This window comes from Pseudocercospora fijiensis (genome assembly GCF_000340215.1).
Source record: "Pseudocercospora fijiensis CIRAD86 unplaced genomic scaffold MYCFIscaffold_1, whole genome shotgun sequence".
Lineage (NCBI taxonomy): Eukaryota > Fungi > Ascomycota > Dothideomycetes > Mycosphaerellales > Mycosphaerellaceae > Pseudocercospora > Pseudocercospora fijiensis.
The window spans coordinates 5,185,729-5,207,686 of NW_006921532.1; the positions used below are offsets into that span (position 1 = coordinate 5,185,729).

Sequence of the window (21,958 nt, forward strand, 5' to 3'; positions counted from 1 at the left end):
CGTATCCGTTAATATCTCTGCTAGCTAATATTAAATCTATCTATCTTTAGTACTTTAACCGCTTCTTTATTAGTTAAGCGTAAAGCGGAGAAGGTATATACGACTCGGATCTTTAGTACCTCGATATTATTAACTCGGTTATAGTAAGCGTAATAGCTATAATTAACCCTCTATTCCTTAAGCTTCCGATAAAGTGTAGAAAGAGCTATCTAGTAACTAGTCTCTTATATAAGGTGCTATAGGATTTCGCCTTATATAGTACCGCTATTAACTTATAAGGTTATCTAAGCCCTCTATAGCGAGAGATCGATACGTAGAGGCATTTTGCGAGTTAATAGCGAGTATAGTGCGAGGGCAAACATAGAAAGTTGGTCGTAGAGGTAGGTTAGTGGAGGAGGCGGTGAGAACCTCTATTGACAATCTGGTATGTATGGGCCTCCCTACGATTCACGCTTTGGAATTCTCGTATACTCACTAATCACCAAAGACACCGCTCTGGCCTGTACATCCACGCAACATCGCCCCTCCCTCCTTACTTGGAGCCAGAATTGTCGGCGCAAGACCACACAGACCCGGCATCTGCTTGATACGCTTGAACGATCTTCTGCAAAGCGCCCCATGTGCCCGAAATGGTGCAGAAACAGCCTGCAACAAAGATGAAGCATGCCCACACGGCAGCAGCGTACCATCGCCTGCTACGCTGATTGTGCCTCTCATCATACCACCACATCATTGCATAGGGCTGAAGCACAATCAACGTTCCGAACAGTGCGCCTATCAACGAGACAAGGCTGGAAAACCCAGGAACGGCACTTGCAATCAAGTAGGCGACGAGAACGACGCCGGAGGTGCAGCTGAACCACACGGTCCAATGCTGCCAAGTCTTGGAATTTAAGTGCCTGCTGCCGGCCAGGCAGCGGAGGAATATTGTCTTGGCAGGCACCTGTATGCACACGTTAGTGGCTGGCACATCGCCATCTCGAACTGGAGAATCACTTACGTGACAGACAATCATTGACGTGATCGCAAGCCCGGGCAGTCCAAGGCCGTATGCGACCTTCTTAATGAGATGGCCGGCAGATCCCAAGGCGGGAGATGTGACGTACGAGCCACAGAAGTAGTAGACCATGATTCCGGCAATGGTATAGATGCTGAAGACAACCGACTGGCAGAGATACATGGACTTGAAGTAGTCTTTCTTGACTTTCATCTCCGCGAAGATGGTGAAGAAGTATGGCGTTCCAGTGAAAGAGAAGATGATAGTCGACACAGCTGCCATGGCCTGAGGAAATGATGGGTGACCGAACAACTTGTAGTCTGACGACCATGGGCCAGTCTGGGGTGCAGCAGCTGGGCGCTGCAGAGATACCGCGATGGAGACAGTGAACACTAGCGATGTCAGAACGAAGCCACTTCCGATCTCGTCAATGGATATACTCACGGGATGAAAGGATGAACACCATAGCCACAGGAGCGAACCAGCTGATCTGGGCGATCTTCGGAACAGATGCCAAACAGAAAGCAAGAATGGCGGCCACGGCGATGAAGGCGGCAGTACATGCTCCATGCTCGGACAGCGCGTTCAGGCAAGTCGACACCGACACCAAAGCAGAGCCAGCGGTGAAGATGTAGTCTGTATCAACGTCAGCCAGCTTTCATCGATGCAGAACGTGCTACAATCCATACACAGCATCAAACAGGCCAGTAAGATATACTCCCCGGGAGCACCAAACATTATTTTGCCCGCTTGATCGAGACTGAAGGTCTGATCGTGCTTCAGGCAGAACTTGCCTGCCCTGTGATTCGACCAAGTCGCCATACTCGCCACGATGAACAGGACGAAGACACCCGGTACGAGACCCAAGATCTCAAAGGCGCCTGGTATCGAGAGAGCACCAATGCCTACTTGGGTCTTCATCATGAGAAACGCGGCAAACTTCCAGCCAGTCTACATCACAGACATCATCAGCATGGACTCACTCGAATCTCGGCAAAGAGCTACCGCATCAAAAGATAATAAGTCTGGCAAGAAAGAGAGGACATACATTGTTATAGTTGATCTCGCCCTCTCCGAATATGGGGTCTGCTGTGGCCTTGGTAGATTCAGTCGCGTTAGACCGCTGAGCCTCGAGAGCAACCATATCTACAGCAACATCGATGGGTTGCTGGGAGCCCTTCGAAGAAGCGTCGTCAGAAGCCATGTTGCCGATTGCGGATGTCGTTTGGTAAGGTATTCCAAACGGTGTTCCGGTAACATAGAGGAATGGCGTGATTGATGCTTGTGGCAGTTGTCTGGACAGTAATTCAGTATGAGGTAAAGTAATGATTGTAGGGACAAGTGGGAAGCACGGTGATTTTTGAACGTGTTAGTCCTCAGCAAGCCGACACTTTCTGCGTGTCTTGGCTAGTGCATGATTTCACATTCGCACAACCAGGTACCAACTTCCTTGAACTCTGTGGTCAGCGGTATCTTTGCTTCGGGAGGAAGACCTGGTACCGCCGAGTATGAGAAGTCAGAGCTACCGGATCTGACGCCAATTTTATTTCTCACGACCTTCAAGCCTTGGCATTGCAATCATCACCCGGCCCATTTTTGAATGCGGGATGGCTTCAAGTCCGGACCGCGATACCGCGCAGACATATTGAGAAGCCATGCAATCATCGTATGCTCAAAATTCTGCTGGCTGGCATCAGCGTCTCCAGAGGCGCAATTCTGGCTGACGAACCTTCCTTCCTCCGCAACGATGTGTCAAAGACACCAGCTGGCGTGCGGAGAGAATTGGTCCAGTATCCGCGACCTTCCCATCTGGCGTATGGAGTGCGAAGCAATGCAGCATGACATAAGGATGGTCTTCCGGGACGAAGGTGTCTTGTGGTTGCAGTGGATCCCGTAGTGAGGACGTCTCCGGCAAGCAAAATGGTCGGGCACTTTTCGAGCCACGAATTGCTTTATCAGGTAAACCTTACAGACAACGATATCGAGGAATGAGGATGCTGCCATGTTGCAAAGCGTCTGGTCTTTCTGTTCTCAGATACATGTAGGCTGACCTGCTCATCCTACCAACTTGAGCTTGGACATCTGCTCTATCACGATCTTCAGATCCATAGCCAACAAGTCCTTCTCGTTGACCACTTCCTTGGGCTCGACTTCCATCTCGTCTGCCACGTCGGTACCAGCAGCACCGATTCGTTCACTTCCCGAACCCTTCAGGTTCATTTTGCCCAGCTCTTCCAGCATGTTGTCCAGCTTGGCGTCCTTCTGGGTCTGAATCTCCATGATCTTCCCTGTTTCAACGTTCACCTGTTTCGCAGGGTACTCTCTGCTCTTCGCATTGCCCGAGATCTCGCTGGTTGCTCTTGCCTCAGCAGCACGGTCATGTGTCAAGGTTGGCTGAACTTGGCGCATTGCCCATCTCTTAGCCAAAGCTCGCATTTTTGCATCTAGTGGATCAGCTCGACCACCTGCTTCCATGTCCTCGAAGTCTCTCTTTCTGCCCAACAATTTGCTGGTGTTCATGAGTCCAGAGAACGGGCTGTTTTCCTTGGCAATTTTGACGTCGCGTCTAGCAGCTTTGATACAGCCTTTCCATGCCTGTACCTTGTTGCCGTTGTGCGTATCAATCCAGTCAATAGCCTTAGCGATATGTCTCACTATGGCTTGGCGAGTGATTCTTTCAGAACGCGTTTGCGCCATCAGTGAGAGATCTTTAGGCCGCAAAATGTCTCGGAGCATATCATATTGACGTTTTCTTCCTCGCGCCAAGAGGGATGGGGAGTGATATCTCAGCTCACGCTGATATGTGAGCCTGAAGTGGTGGCCATCGATTTCAGCATGGCCAAGCCGAGCGAGACTCGAAGGTCTGCAGCTTTGATACCACTGTCGAAGATTGCGCTCGGCGCCTTCTTGCCAGTAGTAGTCGTCACAAAGCTCGATTACAACATGCGCAGGGCGCCATTTCTTGATGACCTGAATGACTGTCTTGAAGTTGAATGCACGGACTAAGAAGTGCATTCGTTGAGCTTGGAAGTTGCGGCGATGAAAGAACTGGGAAACATCAGCGTCGCGCCTCGATATGCAACAAAGTATTTCTCGAGCGTACCTCGAGATACTCCTTTCTGAGTTGCTGGCAAATGCTGAACATAGGATGAATGTGCCGACTTTTCGCCCTCGAAAGCTGGGCGAGCTCGTCAACAACTTGAGACCCGATCGACACACCCTCGTACATGGCTGGCGCGGGAGAGTCGTTGGTGTATGGGCTGGCATCATGAGGATAGCGAACTCGACGTGATTGCAGTTTCTCGGGAACGCAACTTATTTCGTGCGGAATGTAGGAGTAGACTTGCGATAAGTGTCAGCCAATTCGATGCCTTCGAGTCTGCCTTCAGGCTACTTACTGAGATCCCGTATCTCTCGAGGCAGACCAAGGAGGCTCGCACGTCGAGGTGCGACGCGATGTATACCAATTGAGCCCGTAGCGATTTGCGCGACAGTGCGATGACAGCGTTCCGAGAAAGAGGCGGCTCGCAGCTGGCGATGTGAAGGCACATCTCCATCATACTTGCGCTTAGGCATGTTGGCGGTGTGGAGGGAAAAGAACGCTTGCAAGCATGGGATTCCTGAACGAGATCGTGCGTTTGGAAGTCGCAAGTCTGTGTTCGGATAAGCTATGCATGTGAAAGGCTTTAGCGTGTCATGGGCGCGTTTGAAGGCTGCTTGCACCCGCGCTCCGCCCCACTGATGTTGAACAAGATGGTTCGACGAGCAGGAAATTGCTATCACAGATGAAGGAAAGAGACTCAGTGAGATCTGGTAGCATTATATAGGCTTTTCGAAGTCTACATACCTCCCTACAGCCGGGGACCTGGGTATATGCCGAGCCATCTACATAGGGCGCCGTCGCTATGCATTATTTTCGCCTGCGTGATGACAATTCAGTTAGAAGTCGTTATCGTCGCTGCCAGCAATGATGACATTGTTGACCTTGAGGACCATTCGACACAGCTGGGTAGCAAGCAGGAGTTGTTGGCGTTTCGAGATGAGCGGGTCGATAACGAAGTGCTCCTTCATGTCTGCATTGTGAGTTAGCATTGGGGTCTCAAACAGGACCATGTTCGACTTACCATTCGATCCGGTCTGCATGCAGTCAACGCCCAATCTCCCTCTGCCCTCGCCCTTGCCTTGCCGCGCTTTCAGTTCTGACAATGTCTCAATCGGACTCAAACCACTATTCTCTGCCAGCGCCATAGGTACAGCATCAAGCGCGTCAGCGAATGCGCGCATACTGTATTGCTCCAAGCCAGGAGTCTGAAGAGCTTCCTTCTCGACTGCAAGCGAACATGCGATTTCTGCTGCACCGCCTCCATACACAATGCGGTTGTCCTTGACAAGATTCCGAACAACGCAGAGAGCGTCGTGTAATGACCGCTTCGCTTCATCGATGATCATCTTGTTGCTGCCACGAATGAAGGCCGTGACAGCTCTTGAGTTGGCGCATTCCTCGATAACCAGCATCTTTTCTCTCGTCGTACCGAAGGACATCTCACGCACAATTCCGGCCTTCCCCAGCTTTTGTGCGCTAAGATCCTCAAATCGTGGTACAATGCGTCCATTGGTGGCGATAGCGATCAATTCGATCTCCGGACCACCAACCCACCGCACAGCCGGGAGCTCGTTCGTGAGAAGAAGATGGTTTGCTTCGTCGTCAAAGCCCCACTGGCAGATGACCACGTTCGCGCCGGTGTCTTTGATCTGCTGGATCATTTCGGCAAATTTGGCCTGCTCGTACTTTTGCAACTCCTTGAACTCGGCGACACTAGTAATGTCGAGCTTATGCTTGGTCTTTGGCTTGGGTGGCTCGAATGCGCAGGTCAGAATAGCCAACTTGGCGTCTCGTACTTCCGAGGGCATCTGTGGATGGGAGAAGTCCTTGTCGACAATCACACCCTTAACAAGGACAGAGTCCTCCAGTGAACCGCCGACCTTGCCATCCACCTTGATGAGCTCAAAGTCCACATCTCTACGCTCCAAATCTGCGACGGAGAGCACAGCATCGACAGCCATCTGCGAGAACTGGTCGTGTGCTTTGGAGACAATCTTGCTACCCAGCGAGGTCTTGGCGCACTTGAGCAAGTTGCTAGTGTCCTGGTTGGTGAAAGGCATGACATCTGATATGCGGTCCAGTTCGTCGACGGCCAGCTCGCAAGCAGCATCATAGCCATCTGCTATCCTAATGGGGTGGATTCCCTTGTCGATCAATTCTGCAGCCTGTTCGAGCAAGGCTCCTGCCAACACCACCACACCAGTTGTGCCGTCTCCAATCTCGGCATCTTGTGATTGCGAAAGTGATACAAGCAGCTTCGCGATGTGGTCCTTGATCTCCATCTGACCAAGAATGGTTGCGCCATCGTTGGTGACTGTGATGTCGCCGTCGGGTGAAATGAGGATTTTGTCCAAGCCGCGGGGGCCCAAAGAGGTCTTGACGATGGATGATACGGTGCGTGCGGCGAGGATATGCTGCTTGACAGCGTCGGTGCCATGCGTTCGCTTCTTCTTGCCTTGGTCTCTGACGATGATGAAAGGCCTGCCGGACTCGTCTTGTGTGATCTGGGCTAGAATCCGTCAGTCTCTGGGCTCCCTGGGGGCTCACTTCGATTGTGCGCATACCGTTGCTCAGATCGAGCTCTGTACACGCCGTCAGTTCCTGCCTCACTTGATGATTTCTTTTCATATGAAAGACTTACGCATGCCTTGTCCGGCCATGTTTGCTCCTGCTGCGGACAGCAACAAACAACACGCAACTTTTATTCGGCAACTTTCCTCAGATCTTTCCTCTCCAACACCACGAACAGCACAAGTTCGTGCGACTATTCGGCCAAATGCCTCCACGCAAAGGGTGGAAGAAGCGACTGGCAAGAAAGATCAAGGAAGATGTCAGCAGGTGCGTATGGTCAACTGCTACTCCGTACAATGATGCTACGATTCAGTAGTAGGGTCAAGGTTCTTTCTTTGGCGATCGCGTCTCTGGCTCGGCTGTTGCCGCTCGACGCGCCTGCCGATTGCCGTCTCCAGCCACGCCAGCTTGCACTCCTGCTTCTGCTCCTGCTCCTGCCTTCCACTGCACCCTTAGGACTTCACGTCGCGTCGCATCGCATTGCATTACCGATCGCGGTCGCATAGACTGTCTATTGATACTGACGCAGTCGCGTGTGCAGTGCGCGCAGCCCTCAGGTGCAATTGAAGTGGCGCAGTGCTCTGCGCGACACGCCCACACCTGTACGCGGTCGAGGTCGACGAGACGAAATGCCCCCGGCAGGTACGCCTATCATCCTTATGGAAAGCTTTGCAGTGAACTAGCTGACAGCGCTCCTAGCGAGCGAGAGCGGGTCTGATGACCTCGATGCTATCCCCGCCAAGGCCATAGCCTCCAAGGATGATCCCATGCAGGATGGAGAGGATGGAGAGGATGAGGAGGAAGAGGGTGAATACCAGGTGGAGAAAATTGTAGAACACAACTTTGTCAAAGGCAAGGTAATCTACAAGGTCAAGTGGCTTGGTTGGGATGCGGAGGATGACCAGACTTGGGAACCCGTTGAGAATCTGTATGTGCTATGCTGTCGTGACGTGGAGGCATTGGCTGACTTTGCAACAGTGAGGGCGCGAAAGAGTTCCTTAGTGCATATCATCGAGCCATCGGCGGAACACCAGAACCACCCGCAAAGGGTAAGAAGCCAACCAAGGCATCTCTCGGCAAACGGAATTCCACCCAAGCAGATCTCGACTCGCCCGCACCATCCAGCAGCAAGAAAGGCCGAGGACGAAAGTCTGATGCCAACGGTACTTCTGCAGTAGACACTTTCCCTGTTGGCAGCTGGGAGGAGCATGTCTCCGCGGTTGCGGCCATTGTCGAAAGCGAAGAAGTCGGCCTCACCAAGGGAAAGAAGGACGTCCAATCTCTAGAAGGTCTTCTCGAGTGGAACGACGGGCGTAAGACGCAACACAAGATGGCTCTCCTTCGACAAAAATGTCCGCAACGATTACTGGATTACTACGAATCTCACCTGTAAGTTGTCCCTTGCCCTGCGTGGACGACATCCTGCGCGACTGAATCCAAGCTTAGACTTTTCCTAGATTGAAGCCCAAGATGGAGGAAGCGTTTGTGGCTGAGGATTATGACTGATTCCTTCTCCGCAGTGTCTTCCAGGGCGATCCGAGGTATGTGTCGTAATCGGCATGGAAAGGTATGCTTACATCGCGAGTCTCTTCAACGACTTGCTCGCAAATCCTTCATGTGTTGCAAACGATTGACTCCAATACCAGATCCGCGTGAGGGCATGCAAGTCCAGTGCAAATTCCTTGCAAATATCAGGACACCTCTGGCTAAAAGAAAGCGGCCTGCAAGATGGTCAGTAGGAGGCGTGACTGGAGTTTACAAATTCACATTCGAACGCGATTAGTACTTGTCTCTTTTTGCTCAGGATAAGTAGGGCACGAAATGTATTTTGACACTGCTGAGCCCGTTACAGGCCGTTTGCGCGTCTCTGCTGTTACCTTGCTGCAATCTTCGTTCGATAACTTTGCAGGGCATCCTTGGACTTCAAACTCAAATCAACTCACTGAACAATCCTGACGCTCAAGTGTCCGCATCCGTAGCCAGGTTGCGTTTCTCGCGGCAGCGTAGCGTTGCTGCGTCGAGCGTGTCAGTACTGCAGGAACAGCTTTCGACGAATGAACTGCGCCGTGGCGTATGACTACTGTCCGGAACTCGGCACGGGGTTTCTCTTCGCACGAGGTCACGTTGAAGCGGCTCTATGCAAGAACAGCCAACGAATCACTGGTGCCAGAGAAGAACTTTCGGTGTGCCTCACCTGTTACTTCCTGCTCTTCGTCACACTTCACTGGCACGCAGAGTCTGCACGTCAATATTCTCTTGGCGCGCATACGTCCGAAGCCGATATCGCTAATCGCTACTCCAGCCCACGAGGCGCCGATCTCAAGTAACCCAGAGCCCGGTGGTCTTACACTGTGACTCCCACCTTGCGACTGCATGGATACAGGCCGAGAACATGGCGGGCACAACAGAACTGATACTGGAGACACTGTCGACAGTGCTGCAACCACACTCCTAGGCAGCCCACACCCAAACAGTGATCGCAAGTACGCCAGTATAGACCAGGAAGTACGCAAGAGGCGGAAGAGTATAGACAACCACGACGATCGCGGGAATGAAGAAGATACAGCGGACGAGGAAGAGCGTTTGCTGGCTCAAGACACTGCTCACCTGAATCATGAAACACGAATCGCAGACACAGCCCGCGAAGCAGTCGACGATGGAGAGCCTCCACCGGGACCACCCACCAAGCAAGAGAAGCGGAAGGCCGTGGCATGGAAAGACTTGCCAAAGAAAGGGCAGCTTGCAATTCTAACGCTTGCAAGACTAAGCGAGCCTCTCACTCAGACGAGCCTACAGAGCTACATGTTTTACCAGCTGAAGTCATTCAAGACGGCCGATGGCTCGACGCCTTCCGATAGTAAAGTATCGCAGCAAGCGGGTCTGCTCGCCGCTGCTTTCACTGGAGCTCAATTCTGTACTGCTATCCTGTGGGGTCGGCTAGCTGATAGTGAAAAGTTGGGTAGAAAGAGGGTGATTTTGGTCGGATTGCTTGGAACTGCGATTGGAGCCCTTGGGTTTGGCTTCAGTCAGTCCTTTGCGGTAGCCATGTTCTGGCGCGCTGTCGGCGGCATACTGAATGGAAACATTGGTGTCATGCGAACGATGATTTCAGAAATTGTCAAGGAAAAAAAGTACCAAGGTCGGGCGTTTCTTCTGCTCCCCATGACGTTCAACATTGGGGTGATCATTGGACCGCTTCTTGGAGGAGTTCTTGCTGATCCTGCTGGATCCTATCCCAAACTCTTCGGACCTGGGAGCACATTCGGCGGGGAGCACGGAGTTCCACTGTTCATGCGCTTCCCGTATGCGTTACCGAATATCGTCAATGCAACATTCCTCCTTGCGAGCGCTCTAGCCCTTGTACTAGGCCTGGAAGAAACGCTCGATACGTTGAAAGGCAAGAAGGATTACGGACTAAGACTGGGCAAGCTCATTGCAAGGGTCGTCTTCCGGCGACGATCGAATCAGGACTACACACCTCTCCAAGACTCGGAGCATTCACAGGACATTGAGCGCCGATCTGCGTCCATGTCGAAACCGAAGCCTAGACAAAAGCTGCCTTTCCGTCGCATCTGGACCCGCAATGTTCTCCTTACATTTCTTTCACACGGTCTCCTCGCGATGCATGTTGGGACGTTCAACAATCTCTGGTTTGTGTTCCTCTCCACGCCTCGGTATTCGCCCGATTCCAATGGCTCCAATAACCTGCCTCTTCCAGAAGGCTATAAGCCACATCCTCCTTTCACCTTCACTGGGGGTCTCGCCCTGCCGCCGCCGGCGATTGGTATGGCTCTCGCCATTCTAGGAGTTCTCGGCATCTCACTGCAACTGCTCATCTATCCTCGCGTCCAATTCCGTCTCGGCACCATCACGGCTTACCGACTGTCGCTTCTGCTGTTTCCCATATGTTACTTCCTGGCCCCATTCCTTGCGGTCATCCCTAGTACACTGCCAGCCCCTCATCAAGCTGCTGGTGCGGCGATTTGGATCGCAATCACATTCGTACTGGTATTCCAAGTCACGGCTCGCACTTTCGCCTTACCTAGTGCAGCTATCCTAGTCAACAACTGCTGTCCGCATCCTAGTGTTTTAGCGAGCATTCATGGAATCGGACAGTCTGTCTCATCGTTGACGAGAACGATCGGTCCAGTGATGGCTGGCTGGGCGTATGGGTCAGGATTGAATGCAGGGGTTGTCGGGCTCGCCTGGTGGGTAATGTGCGGTATTTCGATTGTCGGCGCTGTCGCTGGCACTTGGGTGAAGGAGGGTGATGGCCATGAAATTTGGTTGGAAGGCGAAAAGGAAGAAGAGGACAGTAGCAAGGGATAGACTGAGGTGAATAAGAAGTAGAATTGATAGAACCAGATTTTGCTGTGAAACCTCTTGCAGAGCCTTTTGTTTAATTGGCTGAGTGCTTTGGAATGAAGTGACAGGATTCATCAAGTGATTCAGATCGCTGCCTATGAGAAGCTCGATAGCAGGATCAAGTTAGCACGAATTGAATACTGTGTGGGTATCATAATGTAAAAAGCCAGTCTAAGCCGGAATGTCGTCCATCTGTCGCCAATGCCGCTGCGTGCTCAATGCCGCTCGATCATGTCCTCCACCATCTTCAAGAATCTTGTCCGATATTCTGGACTGTCGGTCGTTACAGACATGGGACCTTGCCCGTCAACGGCGTTGTATGTGTTGATCAGCCCAGTCATAGCCTTTGCGTGCACCTTATGCTTCGCCCAGAAGAAATCCAATACCGCAGCTCGATACACCCACTTCCCGTCAGCAGATTTGACTCCCGTCCGCCAGCTCGGTGGGGCAGGAGGAACAAGAGGTGTCTTGCTCTTGGCAGGAAGTTCCTCCTGACCAGGAGCATCGGACACAGGTATGCGGACAAGCATGAGGGAGTAGTCTACAGCATTGCAGTCGGCCAGTAGTTTGGTGTCCTTCTCGAGCTGCCCTTTCAGATCTTCGGCCTCGTCTAGAGTCAAGACGATTTTCTCGTTATAGTCGTCAGCAAGTTTGCTTTTTGTAGCTTCACTAGTCAGTACCCCTCCTGCGACATCTCGTTCTGGGTAGAAGTATGATTGGGGTTTGAGGTCGTAGTCTTCCCAACTGTCTTCTTTCCCATACAGCAGGTTCTCCATGACAATGTGGTGGCTCGGAGCTAGGCCACAGATTGTGCCGATTGAGACTTGGCAACACTCGAGCAAGTCAGTGATGCGCGTAAGAAGAGAGCTTGGGTTGTTTTGCATGTATTCGGCATATGGGAGCAGAAGGTCATTCTTGAAGAAAGAATGCTCGAAGTGGCGAGGGATCGACTTGACAATATAGGAGCTGTCAGATGTTGTGAAGAAGGTCGAACCGCTGTAGCCCATATCTCCTATGGCAATACAATATCAGCACAGATTCCACGCGGTTCAACATATAGGCTTGCTCCTTACCCATTGGCTTCAGGTCGCGTTTCTTCTTGTCATCTTTGCCGAAGCTCCTCTTGTACTCGTCGTCGTTGATCTGCCATATGCCACGAAGTGCCTTGAAAAGGTCCTCGCGGACACACCGGAACGCGAGCCAGTAGACCCAGAAGAAATTGGGGATTCGCGCGAGGACACGGGGACGGTTGACGTCGCTGTGGATGATTGAGTGCGTGACTGAGCGCGCGACTACTTCCTGTCTGCGAGCCATGGTGGCCGTGATGGCAGAGGTAGACAGTCATGTTGCTGCCGTTGCGACTGCTGAGGTACGAGAAGTCGAAGGCTGACATCATTTGCACGTTGCCCTGAGCTTGAATCTTTCATGTGATCCTCCAACTTCGCATTACCTCATCGGGCCCATCCTCCAAATCTACATTGTGACAACGACAGTCGCAGGGCATCAATATGCCAAAGGAGAAATCACTCAACCCCGTTGCGGCTCAGCGCAAAGCCGACAAGAAGAAGGAAATCAACAAATCCAAGCGGAATGTGCAGGATCAGCGCAATGAAAAGCTCGCGCGGCGAAATCCCGAACGTCTTCAAAAGCAGATTGATGAACTGAAGGAAGTGGAAACGCGCGGTGTATTGCGACCAAAGGACAAGGAGACACTTGCGCAGCTCGAACGAGATGTGAAGGGCATTAGGCGCGCACGAGAGGCTCTTGGTGATAGAGCACCGCAATTCCGCAGCCAAGAGCGCAGAGAACGAAACGATGCACGGCAAGAGCAGCGAGAGCGAAGGCACAATTTAGGCAAAAGACGGCGAGACTCAGAACATGCGCACGACAGCGGCAGCGACACAGATCCCGAAGTGAGGCATATTCCGATGCCCAGAGACACGCCTCCACCCATCCCTCGAGAAAAGTGTACAGATCCACGACTTGGGCCAGATGGACAGCGAGTGCCGCACGCGTTGCCCTCCAAACCTGCTCCTACTCCTGCTGCACCGCCGCAGCTCGTTTACAGCAGTGCACCGCAACTACGCGATCTGAAAAAGGAGGCTGTCAAATTTGTGCCTGCTGCAGTACGGGCTAAGCAGAAACAGGTCAAGGGAGAAGGGCGGTTGCTGGAGCCCGAAGAGATGGACAATTTGGAGAAAGCGGGCTACTACGCTGCGAATAAAGCCGCACAGGCAGCTGGCGAAGAGGTCCACTACAGAGAAGCTCAAAACGCGGAGAAGGCAGTCGCTGGCGATGATGGGGACATGGACGAAGTTAGCAAACTCCAGCAGGAATTGACCTCCATCTTTCCCGAAGAAGAGGAATCTGTTCCAAGGAGGCAAGTCATGGTCGAAGACGTTGATGGCGAGGATGATTGATGGAGGAAGGGATCGATCCTTGAGTGTGCGACGTCCGCTGGCGCTATGAGGAGACATGGAGCAGAGAGATTCCAGTCTGCCTACAAGAATCAAAATTCCACTGCCAGTCTGATGCTGCAGGACTCCAAAATCTCCTCGTGCGAGCCTTCCACGTGAGACGGTGCTTGTGAGCACACTAAAGGTAGTCTATGCGGCCAAGGAAGGTCCCTATTAATGGCTCCTATGAAGGCGTATTGTCGTCTTGTTCTCGAACGAATCTTGAAGGGCCAAAGTGGCTGCACCGCATTCATCTGCCTCAAAGTGCCGAGTTGCAGAGACGGAGGCCGTTGACCAATCACGCCACGTTTGCAGGGGTGCGGGTTGCTAGCGCGGCGCGTATTCCTGGCACTTTACTCGTTCATCCACCGCTCTCGCTCTTCCTCTTCCTCTTTTCATCCCTCCGCAGCGTCAAAAGCATTGTAATTTGTCGACCTGCCCTGCTCGTTCGCGGTGCTATCGGAGAGAAGCGTAGACGGCGCAAAGCAACACCGGTACCGACGTGCGCTCTTGGGCTGCCCCAGCACCTTCATTCGTCGCCCATCTGCCACGCCGCGTGTGTTATGTACGCTCACACGCTTCTTGGAGCAAGACGAGTTCCGAGGCACGCGCAGAAAGAATCACCTGCTATTCCCAGAACTGACTCGCAAAAGAGGAGAGAGTGACCAAGTCTTCTCTGCTGTTGGCCACGACTTCTTCAGCGGTGCATCGAGCGAGCAAGGGAAGCGGCGTGGTGTGACAACCAGCACCAATAGTGCTCAGCCTTACATCCGCGCCTATGTATCTGTGGCGCTGTTGCTCGGGACATGCCATGCTGCGTGCCTTGGAGACATGCTGTACAGTATGAGCAAGAAGCCTTCCTGTTTGGGCCAGCATCCAATCTCACTGTTGCCACAAGCGCTCATTGATCTGCCTTTGATGCGCCCATTATGGATCCAGGATACAACGAGCTTCTGCCGTTCTACATCACAAATGCTAAATCGCACTATTGCGCCTGCATCACCGCCAGAGCGGAGAATCTTTCGCAATCGGTGTGGGTCTTGATCCGCAGCATGCCCTTGCAGACAGCGCACTCCGTCCCGCAGCGCAAGCGGGAGCACTGCAGGGATCCATGCACTTGTATCTCACGCTTGTTGCCGGGTCTCGATGGTCTGTTGCTCGAATCACACTTGCTCGTACACCACTCGAACCCTCAGGAGTCTTGACTTCTCCTTATCTCCTTGCTTCTGCTAACATCTATCGACAACGGCTGGACATTGACAGAATGATCATCATGAACCCCGAATGTTGAATCTGCGCAGCCTTGGACAGTAATGAGCACCACTTTATGTCGTACTAAGCGGGCTGGCCTCCGAAACATCGAATGGTAACACGCTCCATCCTCATCAGCATCGATACGACTCGTGCAACCTACGTTCTTCTGTGTAATCGACCCTCGAGCACAAAGAATTGTGCGCATTGAAACGTCAGTCATCAATTTCCGCATGATCGATTCGACGACCTCAAGATGCCATCGTTAGCAGACTTGTTGGCCAAGCGAGCTGGCCTGGTTGTAGCATCCACTCGAGACGTAGCTTCAGATGTTTCTGAAACTATGTCCAAACTGGAGAAGCGCATAAACATACCGTACAACAGCAGCAGCCCACCTGGACTGATCGAAGCAGAGACTGTTGATCCCTGGAGCCAATCCGGCAAATATGCGTTGGGATGGGTTTATTTCAGCATTATACTGTTGGTTTCGACCATGGTCATTTTTTGGTACCACTACTGGAACGACAAAATCAGAGTGGCTTCACACAAGGAGATTCAGGAAGAATTTGCAAAGACAGCTTCTCCAGCGACAGATTACGAACACTCCGCCCTCAGCACTGATCGATCTACAAAAAGGTTCTTCCCACAAGAGGCGCCACTTCCACAAGCAACAAATGCGGGCCTCCAATCTGCTCGGCTGCCATGGGCAGTGAGGAAGATCCTTGCTCTGTCTCGATATATTTTCTATCATCCCATACCGAATGTGCGAATACATAGAAAGATGAGACCGATCGTCTTTCCCTCAATAGGAGTCCTGGTCATCGTTTTTGCAGCTCTGGCATTCACAATTCTATATTGCTTCGTACCGCAACCACTGTTCTGGCAATCAATTCAATATGGATCTCCGCCACTAGCCATTCGCTCTGGAATGATTGCCGTTGCATTGATGCCCTGGATTATAGCTCTCAGCTCAAAGGTCAATTTTATCTCCATCTTGACCGGGATCGGACACGAGCGACTGAACGTGTTGCATCGATGGCTTGCCTATATATGCTTGATCCTAAGCATCATACACACTGTTCCATTCTACGTCACGCCTGTATATGACAATGGAGGACTGCAAGTGTTTCAAAGATTGTTAAAGATGCAGCAGTCCGGAGTGTACATTTATGGCACTGGTATGTTTTGTGAATTGGTGGGAGTCGATCGATTGCTGACCGCGCTTGACAGGTATTGCGGCATTGGTGCCTTTGATATTCCTCTGCGTACATTCTTCAACGCCGCTTCGACGAATGTTCTATGAGCTGTTCGTCATGGTACATGTGCCCGTCGCTATCGTCTTCATAGGCATGCTATTTTGGCATTGCCACAACTACCTCACGTCCTGGCACTACCTCTGGTCTACGGTGGCCCTTTGGCTGGCGTCCTATTGTGGCAGACTATTCTACCTAAACTGGACACGCCCGAGCAGGGTATCGTGGGGGATAGGTGAGGAAGCTGCAGTGACTGTGCTCGAGGAGAATGCTGTCAAGGTGACCATTCCTACGCAGATGAGGTGGAAGCCGGGACAGTATGTTTATCTGCGTATGCCTGGCATTTCGCTTGTGGAAAACCACCCTTTCACCATTGCATCTCTATGCAGCGACGACTATCCATCAGAATATGGCGACCAGTACCGCGACATGGTTCTAGTCTTCCGACCGTTCAGTGGATTCACCAAGAAAGTCCTAAACAGCGCGCTCGATCACGGACCGTGGTGGACATATCATGCTTTCATCGACGGTCCATATGGAGGTATGCGACGTCAGCTGGACTCATTCGAGCACGTTGTGTTGGTGGCCGGTGGCACTGGCATAACTGCGATCGTGTCCCACCTGCTGGACCTCATCAAGCGCATGAGAGACGGCAAAGCTGTCACCAAGACTGTGAATCTTATCTGGGCTTTGAAAAGGCCAGAGACGATGGAATGGTTCAAGGAAGAGCTTCGGATCTGTCGCGAATTCGCACCGCCTGATACTGTCAGTTGCCAGTTTTATATCACTGCAGCCAAACGACAAGCACATACGGGTAAGCTCGTGAGTGCACAAACGCCGAATCGTCCTGTCAGCATGGTACTGCATGACAAAGTCAACGACGTCTTTCAGAACATTGCGAGTAACCGCTTTTCGATCAGCTCAAATCGCCACTCGTTCAATTCGTACAGGAATTCGGCCATGATCAAAGAGGAAGCTGGCGGCGATCCAGAGCGAGAGAAGCAGCTTCGCGAAGAGAACGAAGACCGAATACGGCCTCTTCCGCAAGCTCAACTCAAGCCCATGCGTAGTCCATCCAATGCTCACCTCACACCTCCAGGCGAGCTGCAGAGACGAACCGACAGTCGTTCTCCAGCACGAAGTTCGACAAACACAGACATCGAGAGTTCCAAGGACCCTCCCCACATGCCACCTCATCCGACTCTGCATGAAAAACGAAGAACTCGTTCCCTGTCCGTGGACATATCATCTGCTCAATCCGCGCAAGCAACTCAAATGCAACAGTACACTGAATCCAACGACAAATCAAACTTCGACTTTGGATTCCCTTCCACGCCGACCGAGTTTCAAAAGAACCTCATGCGATTCGCTTTCATGCCAGCAGCAGTCAAATCACGACGCAGCGGATGGAGCGTGGAATGGGGACGGCCTGAAATTCCTTACATGCTGAGGGAAATGAGTCGAGAATGGTCGGGCCGCAAAGCCTGTGTGTTTGTATGTGGACCGCCGAGCATGAGGTGCGATGTCTCCAACTCGGTAGCCGAGATGCAGAAAGGCATTCTCTCCGGAACCAAAGAGCTGGACGAGATCTACTTGCATACAGAGAACTACGCGTTGTGAGGTTGCGCCAAAGGACTGTGAGTTTTCAACTTGTACGATATAGCTTCTGAGATACCCCTTCGTTCATTTATGGAATGACACTTCGAATGAATTAAGAAATTTCAACAAAAACGACTGGCTATTTATTTCTCGGTCATTTAACTATCGTGCACATCACATTATGGGGCAACGCAACACAAAATAACAAGGGTATCTCGTCAACTCTCTAAGACATGATTCTTTTCCTATTCCATTCACGAGCCGTTCTGTGGTCCGGCTAGAGTCTGGGAAGGAGTGTAGAGGGAGTGAACCCCGTTGGCGCCACCGTTGACCCCATTGACTCCGTTTGTAAGTGGAGCGACAGCCTCGTCGTACTCAAGCACAAGCGTAGTAGGAACGGGCGATTCCTTCGCATTTGAATCCAGGTACGACCTCACTGGGATGCCTCCGACGAAGTGCTCCACAGTCGCCAAGTGACCCGGCTTGCCATTCGCACGGCGGATCCCAGGCAACTTGAACACTTCCTTCAAAGTCGCAGCAATCGCAGGTCCGATCAAGCTGGCTCCAAAGCTGAGACCGCTGCCGAGAAGAGTGTACTCGCTCAAAGGGCGGTGGGGGTTGAGCTTCTCCGGCTCGGCGAAAGATGTCGGGTCTAAAGCCTCCTTGCTCGTGGCGATTAGGACAATGTTGCCCTTCTTGACATTTACTGGGCCGCGAACGCCGTCCTGGACTGTGATGTCTCTAGTGGCTTGACGAGGCAGCCCAGGCACAACGCCAGCATGTCGCATGCCCTCGAACACAAAGCCCTGGAGCTCTTTGAATGAAGCATCGTCGTTTTTGTGAGAGAGCTCAATAATGCGAGCCTTGTATGCTTCATAGCCTGGGCGGAGGTAGAGATCGATAAGGAGCGACGCTTGGTGGGTGAGGATGCCGGCGATCGGTGCCGCGACACCGATACAATCGCCAGCAAGCTTGTCGTTGGGCTCCTTGGTGGCAATGAGAGCTTTGTAGATGCGGTCTGCCTCAGGCTTCACCTCAAACGCAGAGCCCTTGGCCAGCCAGTCCACGATATGTTCCTTGAAGCCGGACTGGGTCGAGAGGTGGGCGCTGTGGACTTCAGTCAACAGCGCCGTGGCCTGGGTGGCACCAGCACGCAAAGTCCATTCGTGAGCGGGGATGATGTTGAAGTTCTGGTAGAGGAATATGGCCATGTATGCTTCGAAAAGCTGGGGTTGGGAGATCAGGCCGCGAGGTTGAGCAACTGTCTTGAGCGGGATAGCGAGTCGCTCGGCAAGCCATGTGATAGGTGTGACGTTAGTGATATCCCGTACGACATCGAATGAGCGCTTGCCGTTGGAATAGCGAAGCGAGCTAGCCTTGATGAGCTTGGACACCTCAGTCTCGAAGTACTTTCTGACGCTGGCGACGAAGCCGTCCTCAAAGAAGATCCTCTGGAGAGAAGCTGCCTTCTTCGGGTCACCAGAGCCAAGCATGAAGTTGTTGCCGTTGGCGATAGTCTGCGTGGCAGTTGGTTGAATAGATCGGAAAGAAGTAAGATCCTCGGACACTTGCTTGCAGCCTGCTGACGTCTGGACCGAGACGATGTCAAGGTCACTGCGAGGTCTCGTGGTATCGTACTGACCGATGGCCTTATGTTGCTTGACGATACCTTGAGCTGCCTCCGGCGTGTAGAACTGCAACAAAGCGTAAAGTGATGTTCCCGTCCACGCTCCTGGCAGGCCGTTCATGATCAGCTTAGGAAGCACACCACCATAAGCTCCTCCTGCGACAGATGTGCCAACCTTGCTCAATCCCCAGTTCGTCAAGGTATTGCTGTTGAAGTCGTAGCTGAGGAAGCGATCGCCTCGCACCAATGCCACAGCATCGTCCAAAATACCTCGACCGGTGGTCTGGCCAGGGCACACACCGCTGCCAGGCATAGGTGGCTTCGTGCATTCTGCCATGAGACCGGGATACAATTCAAGGTTATCGATATGTCCGTAGAGGAGCTCGGCAGCCCTCGCGACTTTCTTGTCTGGATTCCATTCCTCGAAACTCTCGTACGCCTTCAGGTTGAGATAGCTTCGGAATTCGTTCATCGTGCACACATTGAACAGCTCACGCGCCTGCAGCTGTCCCATGATATCGACCACCTTCAAGCTTGCAGGAGTGCCATGAGCACCAAAAGCGTGTGCGGGCTCCTCGATGCAGTCCTTGATCAGCTCTGCGAGTTCATGGTCGTTGAACCTTCCATCTGGAGCTCGCTTCAGGCCATTGAATGTCCACTCTCTTGGTAATGTGTCTCTGAGCTTGTGTCCTTCTTGATACATGACTTTGTAGAACATCTCCACAGTCATGTCGTCCACGGACTTAAGTTCGGGGAGGTTTGCTCTGAGAACGCCCTCCATCCATTGCGCGTCTGCAGCGCTGAGCGCAGCGTGCCAATGATAGAGGACTGCGAATTCGGTCGAAACGACGTTGCCAGTACCTCGCTCGATCCGCTGTCCACTCTTCTTGATCTCTTTCCCAAGGTCGAGTGACCAAGTCGAATCAGCTCGCGGGGTGTTCAGGATGGCAGCCACATAATCCTTCAGAACCACGCTGGCAAAAAATCCAACATTGATGTTTCTGCCGAGCTGGAACAAATCTTCATCTTGCCTGTATCGAGAACGTTCATGGTCAGCGTTTCATCTTGCTCTTGACGTTTGGTGCGAACGTTTGCTATCGCAACTTCCAAAGGGCCACGCGAAGGTATGTTGCTACAATTTCGGATGGTTCAAAATCACTTACCAGACTTTCTGCTCCTCGTTCAACTGGTCCCAAGGTTTGTATTTTCCGGCTTCGTTGATGGTAAGCAGTGATTCCACAATGCTGTTGTGGTTCCGCGAGAACATGACCAGAAGTGCAACCACACCCGGCGGCATAAGCATAATTCGTTCAGACGCCATGGAGTCATTCCATATCCTTCCTTGCTGGTATGTTCGCACCCTTTTCTGCTCGTTCTTGGTGTTGCCATACAGAGTGCTCAGATCGACATAACTGGATGTCTCGTTAATCCAAGGATCCTCGCGCGATGTCTGGAAGCACTCGTGAATAACAATCGTTGCAAAGGAGAAAAACAGCCGGTTCAGTCCAGATGGATGCTTTCTGAAGTTGCCATCCTCTCGCTTCATGAGCTGCTCGAAGACGAGCTCAGGGTCTGGCAGATTCGGTCCCTTTGGCTTACTGGGTGGGACACTTCTGCTGTATGGTGTGCCAGCCTTGCCCATCTCCGGATTCCATGGATTGTTGTTGCCTCCATCATGTCTCCGATACCGCGAAGTTGGGCCAGCCATGGTAGTCGGAGGGTGTGGCAAATCATGATAGAGCATCGTGATGAATGCATCGGAAGTTGCTGCGGAGAGGCCACTATTGAGCGGCAGACCTTGTAACATGGACACGCCATTCTCTAGTAGGAGTTCCTTGTCGTCCATCGGCTCCCCAGATGCCAAACCAGTGAGGCCTGAGGCAATGACTTTTTTGTCTTTCATGTCCTGTGGAGTGTTGAGATGAACGTCAGCCAAAGCCTTACTGGTCGGAGTGCATTTGTAGTCTTTGCTCTTACCAGGTGAATTAGGTCATGAATGGCCGAAGTCTTCCTCTGGCTAGGTGCCAGAGCTGCTTCTTGGTCATCTTTGCGATCTGGAGCTGTTGTAGGCTTCCGCTTGATCGTTCCGATCACTCTCGAAAGTTTCCCGGGCATGTCTGCGGCACTGCTCGCGAAGCCTGGATTTGAAGTGTACAATGGAAGAGGATTGCCAAGGAAAGAAATCGGCCTTTAAGAGGGGGTTGATGGGCGTTAAGGAATGATCGAGGAAAGGCTGATTGACGATGTCCGTGGTGCTCTGACCAGTCTGTCTTCGCTAGTCTCGTGAATGCGATGCCGATCCAGCACCCAAGTGCTCGGTGAAACATGGTGAGCCCCTCCATACCAATGCATGTTGGGTCGCCAGCTCACGCGTTGCAGAAGCTAGAGTGTAGTGTGGCGGGCACATGCGCCTCCCGAAGTGTAATCGGCGTGCTGAGATGCAGGTGGAGTAGTGTACGGGCGGTGTATGAACACATCGGAGTGAGTGTGTTGCACAATGTTCAAGGAAGCATCACCACCTGGACCCAATCATGGCATTTCTCATTGTGAGACTGCGTATCTCTTCAATCTCAGTGACAGCAACTGTCTCCGACCCTCAGGTGTTTCGTAACTTCGCGGAAAGGTGCAGTAATGCTGTGCTGTGGCTTTGGGCGTGAGGTCGCTGGTTGGTTGAAAAGGACGCTCGCTCGCACCATACTGCTTTAGGACAATCCAGCGGTGGCACCAGAGTAGTTA

The 21,958-nt window shown here is 52.2% G+C and overlaps 9 protein-coding genes across 9 annotated transcripts; 4 read left to right on the forward strand and 5 right to left on the reverse strand.

Moving 5' to 3' along the window:
• Window positions 1–532: 532 nt before the first annotated feature.
• Window positions 533–1,918, reverse strand: MYCFIDRAFT_76214 (uncharacterized protein; the record flags this gene model as incomplete). The annotated part of the gene is made up of 4 exons (XM_007922250.1): window positions 533–943; window positions 1,001–1,389; window positions 1,442–1,633; window positions 1,687–1,918. 4 exons carry the CDS (start codon window positions 1,916–1,918, stop codon window positions 533–535), a joined length of 1,224 nt encoding a protein of 407 aa, XP_007920441.1.
• Window positions 1,919–2,045: 127 nt separating this feature from the next.
• On the reverse strand, window positions 2,046–4,573 carry MYCFIDRAFT_76215 (uncharacterized protein; the record flags this gene model as incomplete). Its single annotated transcript, XM_007922251.1, has 6 exons — window positions 2,046–2,292; window positions 2,430–2,490; window positions 2,727–2,928; window positions 3,062–4,045; window positions 4,101–4,339; window positions 4,396–4,573. Coding segments are annotated over 6 exons (1,911 nt in total), but the record flags the coding sequence as incomplete, so codon positions are not given.
• A 211-nt stretch (window positions 4,574–4,784) lies between these two features.
• MYCFIDRAFT_71392 (uncharacterized protein) lies at window positions 4,785–6,953 on the reverse strand. The gene is made up of 4 exons (XM_007922130.1): window positions 6,742–6,953; window positions 6,665–6,682; window positions 5,122–6,609; window positions 4,785–5,070 (listed from the first exon to the last, which is right to left on the reverse strand). The coding sequence occupies exons 1-4, from the start codon at window positions 6,758–6,760 to the stop codon at window positions 4,937–4,939; spliced, it is 1,659 nt and encodes a 552-aa protein (XP_007920321.1). The 5' UTR covers window positions 6,761–6,953; the 3' UTR covers window positions 4,785–4,936.
• Window positions 6,954–7,118: 165 nt separating this feature from the next.
• On the forward strand, window positions 7,119–8,544 carry MYCFIDRAFT_181237 (uncharacterized protein). Its single transcript, XM_007923256.1, has 5 exons — window positions 7,119–7,313; window positions 7,371–7,599; window positions 7,650–8,060; window positions 8,192–8,238; window positions 8,318–8,544. Exons 1-4 carry the CDS (start codon window positions 7,301–7,303, stop codon window positions 8,223–8,225), a joined length of 687 nt encoding a protein of 228 aa, XP_007921447.1. The 5' UTR covers window positions 7,119–7,300; the 3' UTR covers window positions 8,226–8,238; window positions 8,318–8,544.
• Window positions 8,545–9,044: 500 nt separating this feature from the next.
• MYCFIDRAFT_185098 (uncharacterized protein) lies at window positions 9,045–11,000 on the forward strand (the record flags this gene model as incomplete). The annotated part of the gene is made up of 2 exons (XM_007923257.1): window positions 9,045–9,252; window positions 9,304–11,000. 2 exons carry the CDS (start codon window positions 9,045–9,047, stop codon window positions 10,998–11,000), a joined length of 1,905 nt encoding a protein of 634 aa, XP_007921448.1.
• A 116-nt stretch (window positions 11,001–11,116) lies between these two features.
• On the reverse strand, window positions 11,117–12,393 carry MYCFIDRAFT_55380 (uncharacterized protein). The gene is made up of 2 exons (XM_007921957.1): window positions 12,110–12,393; window positions 11,117–12,048 (listed from the first exon to the last, which is right to left on the reverse strand). Exons 1-2 carry the CDS (start codon window positions 12,348–12,350, stop codon window positions 11,252–11,254), a joined length of 1,038 nt encoding a protein of 345 aa, XP_007920148.1. The 5' UTR covers window positions 12,351–12,393; the 3' UTR covers window positions 11,117–11,251.
• Window positions 12,394–12,497: 104 nt separating this feature from the next.
• MYCFIDRAFT_209795 (uncharacterized protein) lies at window positions 12,498–13,567 on the forward strand. Its single transcript, XM_007923258.1, has one exon. It carries the CDS (start codon window positions 12,545–12,547, stop codon window positions 13,454–13,456), a length of 912 nt encoding a protein of 303 aa, XP_007921449.1. The 5' UTR covers window positions 12,498–12,544; the 3' UTR covers window positions 13,457–13,567.
• Window positions 13,568–14,750: 1,183 nt separating this feature from the next.
• On the forward strand, window positions 14,751–17,616 carry MYCFIDRAFT_55383 (uncharacterized protein; the record flags this gene model as incomplete). The annotated part of the gene is made up of 2 exons (XM_007921958.1): window positions 14,751–15,921; window positions 15,974–17,616. Exons 1-2 carry the CDS (start codon window positions 15,000–15,002, stop codon window positions 17,614–17,616), a joined length of 2,565 nt encoding a protein of 854 aa, XP_007920149.1. The 5' UTR covers window positions 14,751–14,999.
• A 102-nt stretch (window positions 17,617–17,718) lies between these two features.
• Window positions 17,719–21,337, reverse strand: MYCFIDRAFT_149067 (uncharacterized protein; the record flags this gene model as incomplete). Its single annotated transcript, XM_007923259.1, has 3 exons — window positions 17,719–20,253; window positions 20,614–21,128; window positions 21,200–21,337. The coding sequence occupies 3 exons, from the start codon at window positions 21,335–21,337 to the stop codon at window positions 17,850–17,852; spliced, it is 3,057 nt and encodes a 1,018-aa protein (XP_007921450.1). The 3' UTR covers window positions 17,719–17,849.
• Between the last annotated feature and the right edge of the window lie 621 nt (window positions 21,338–21,958).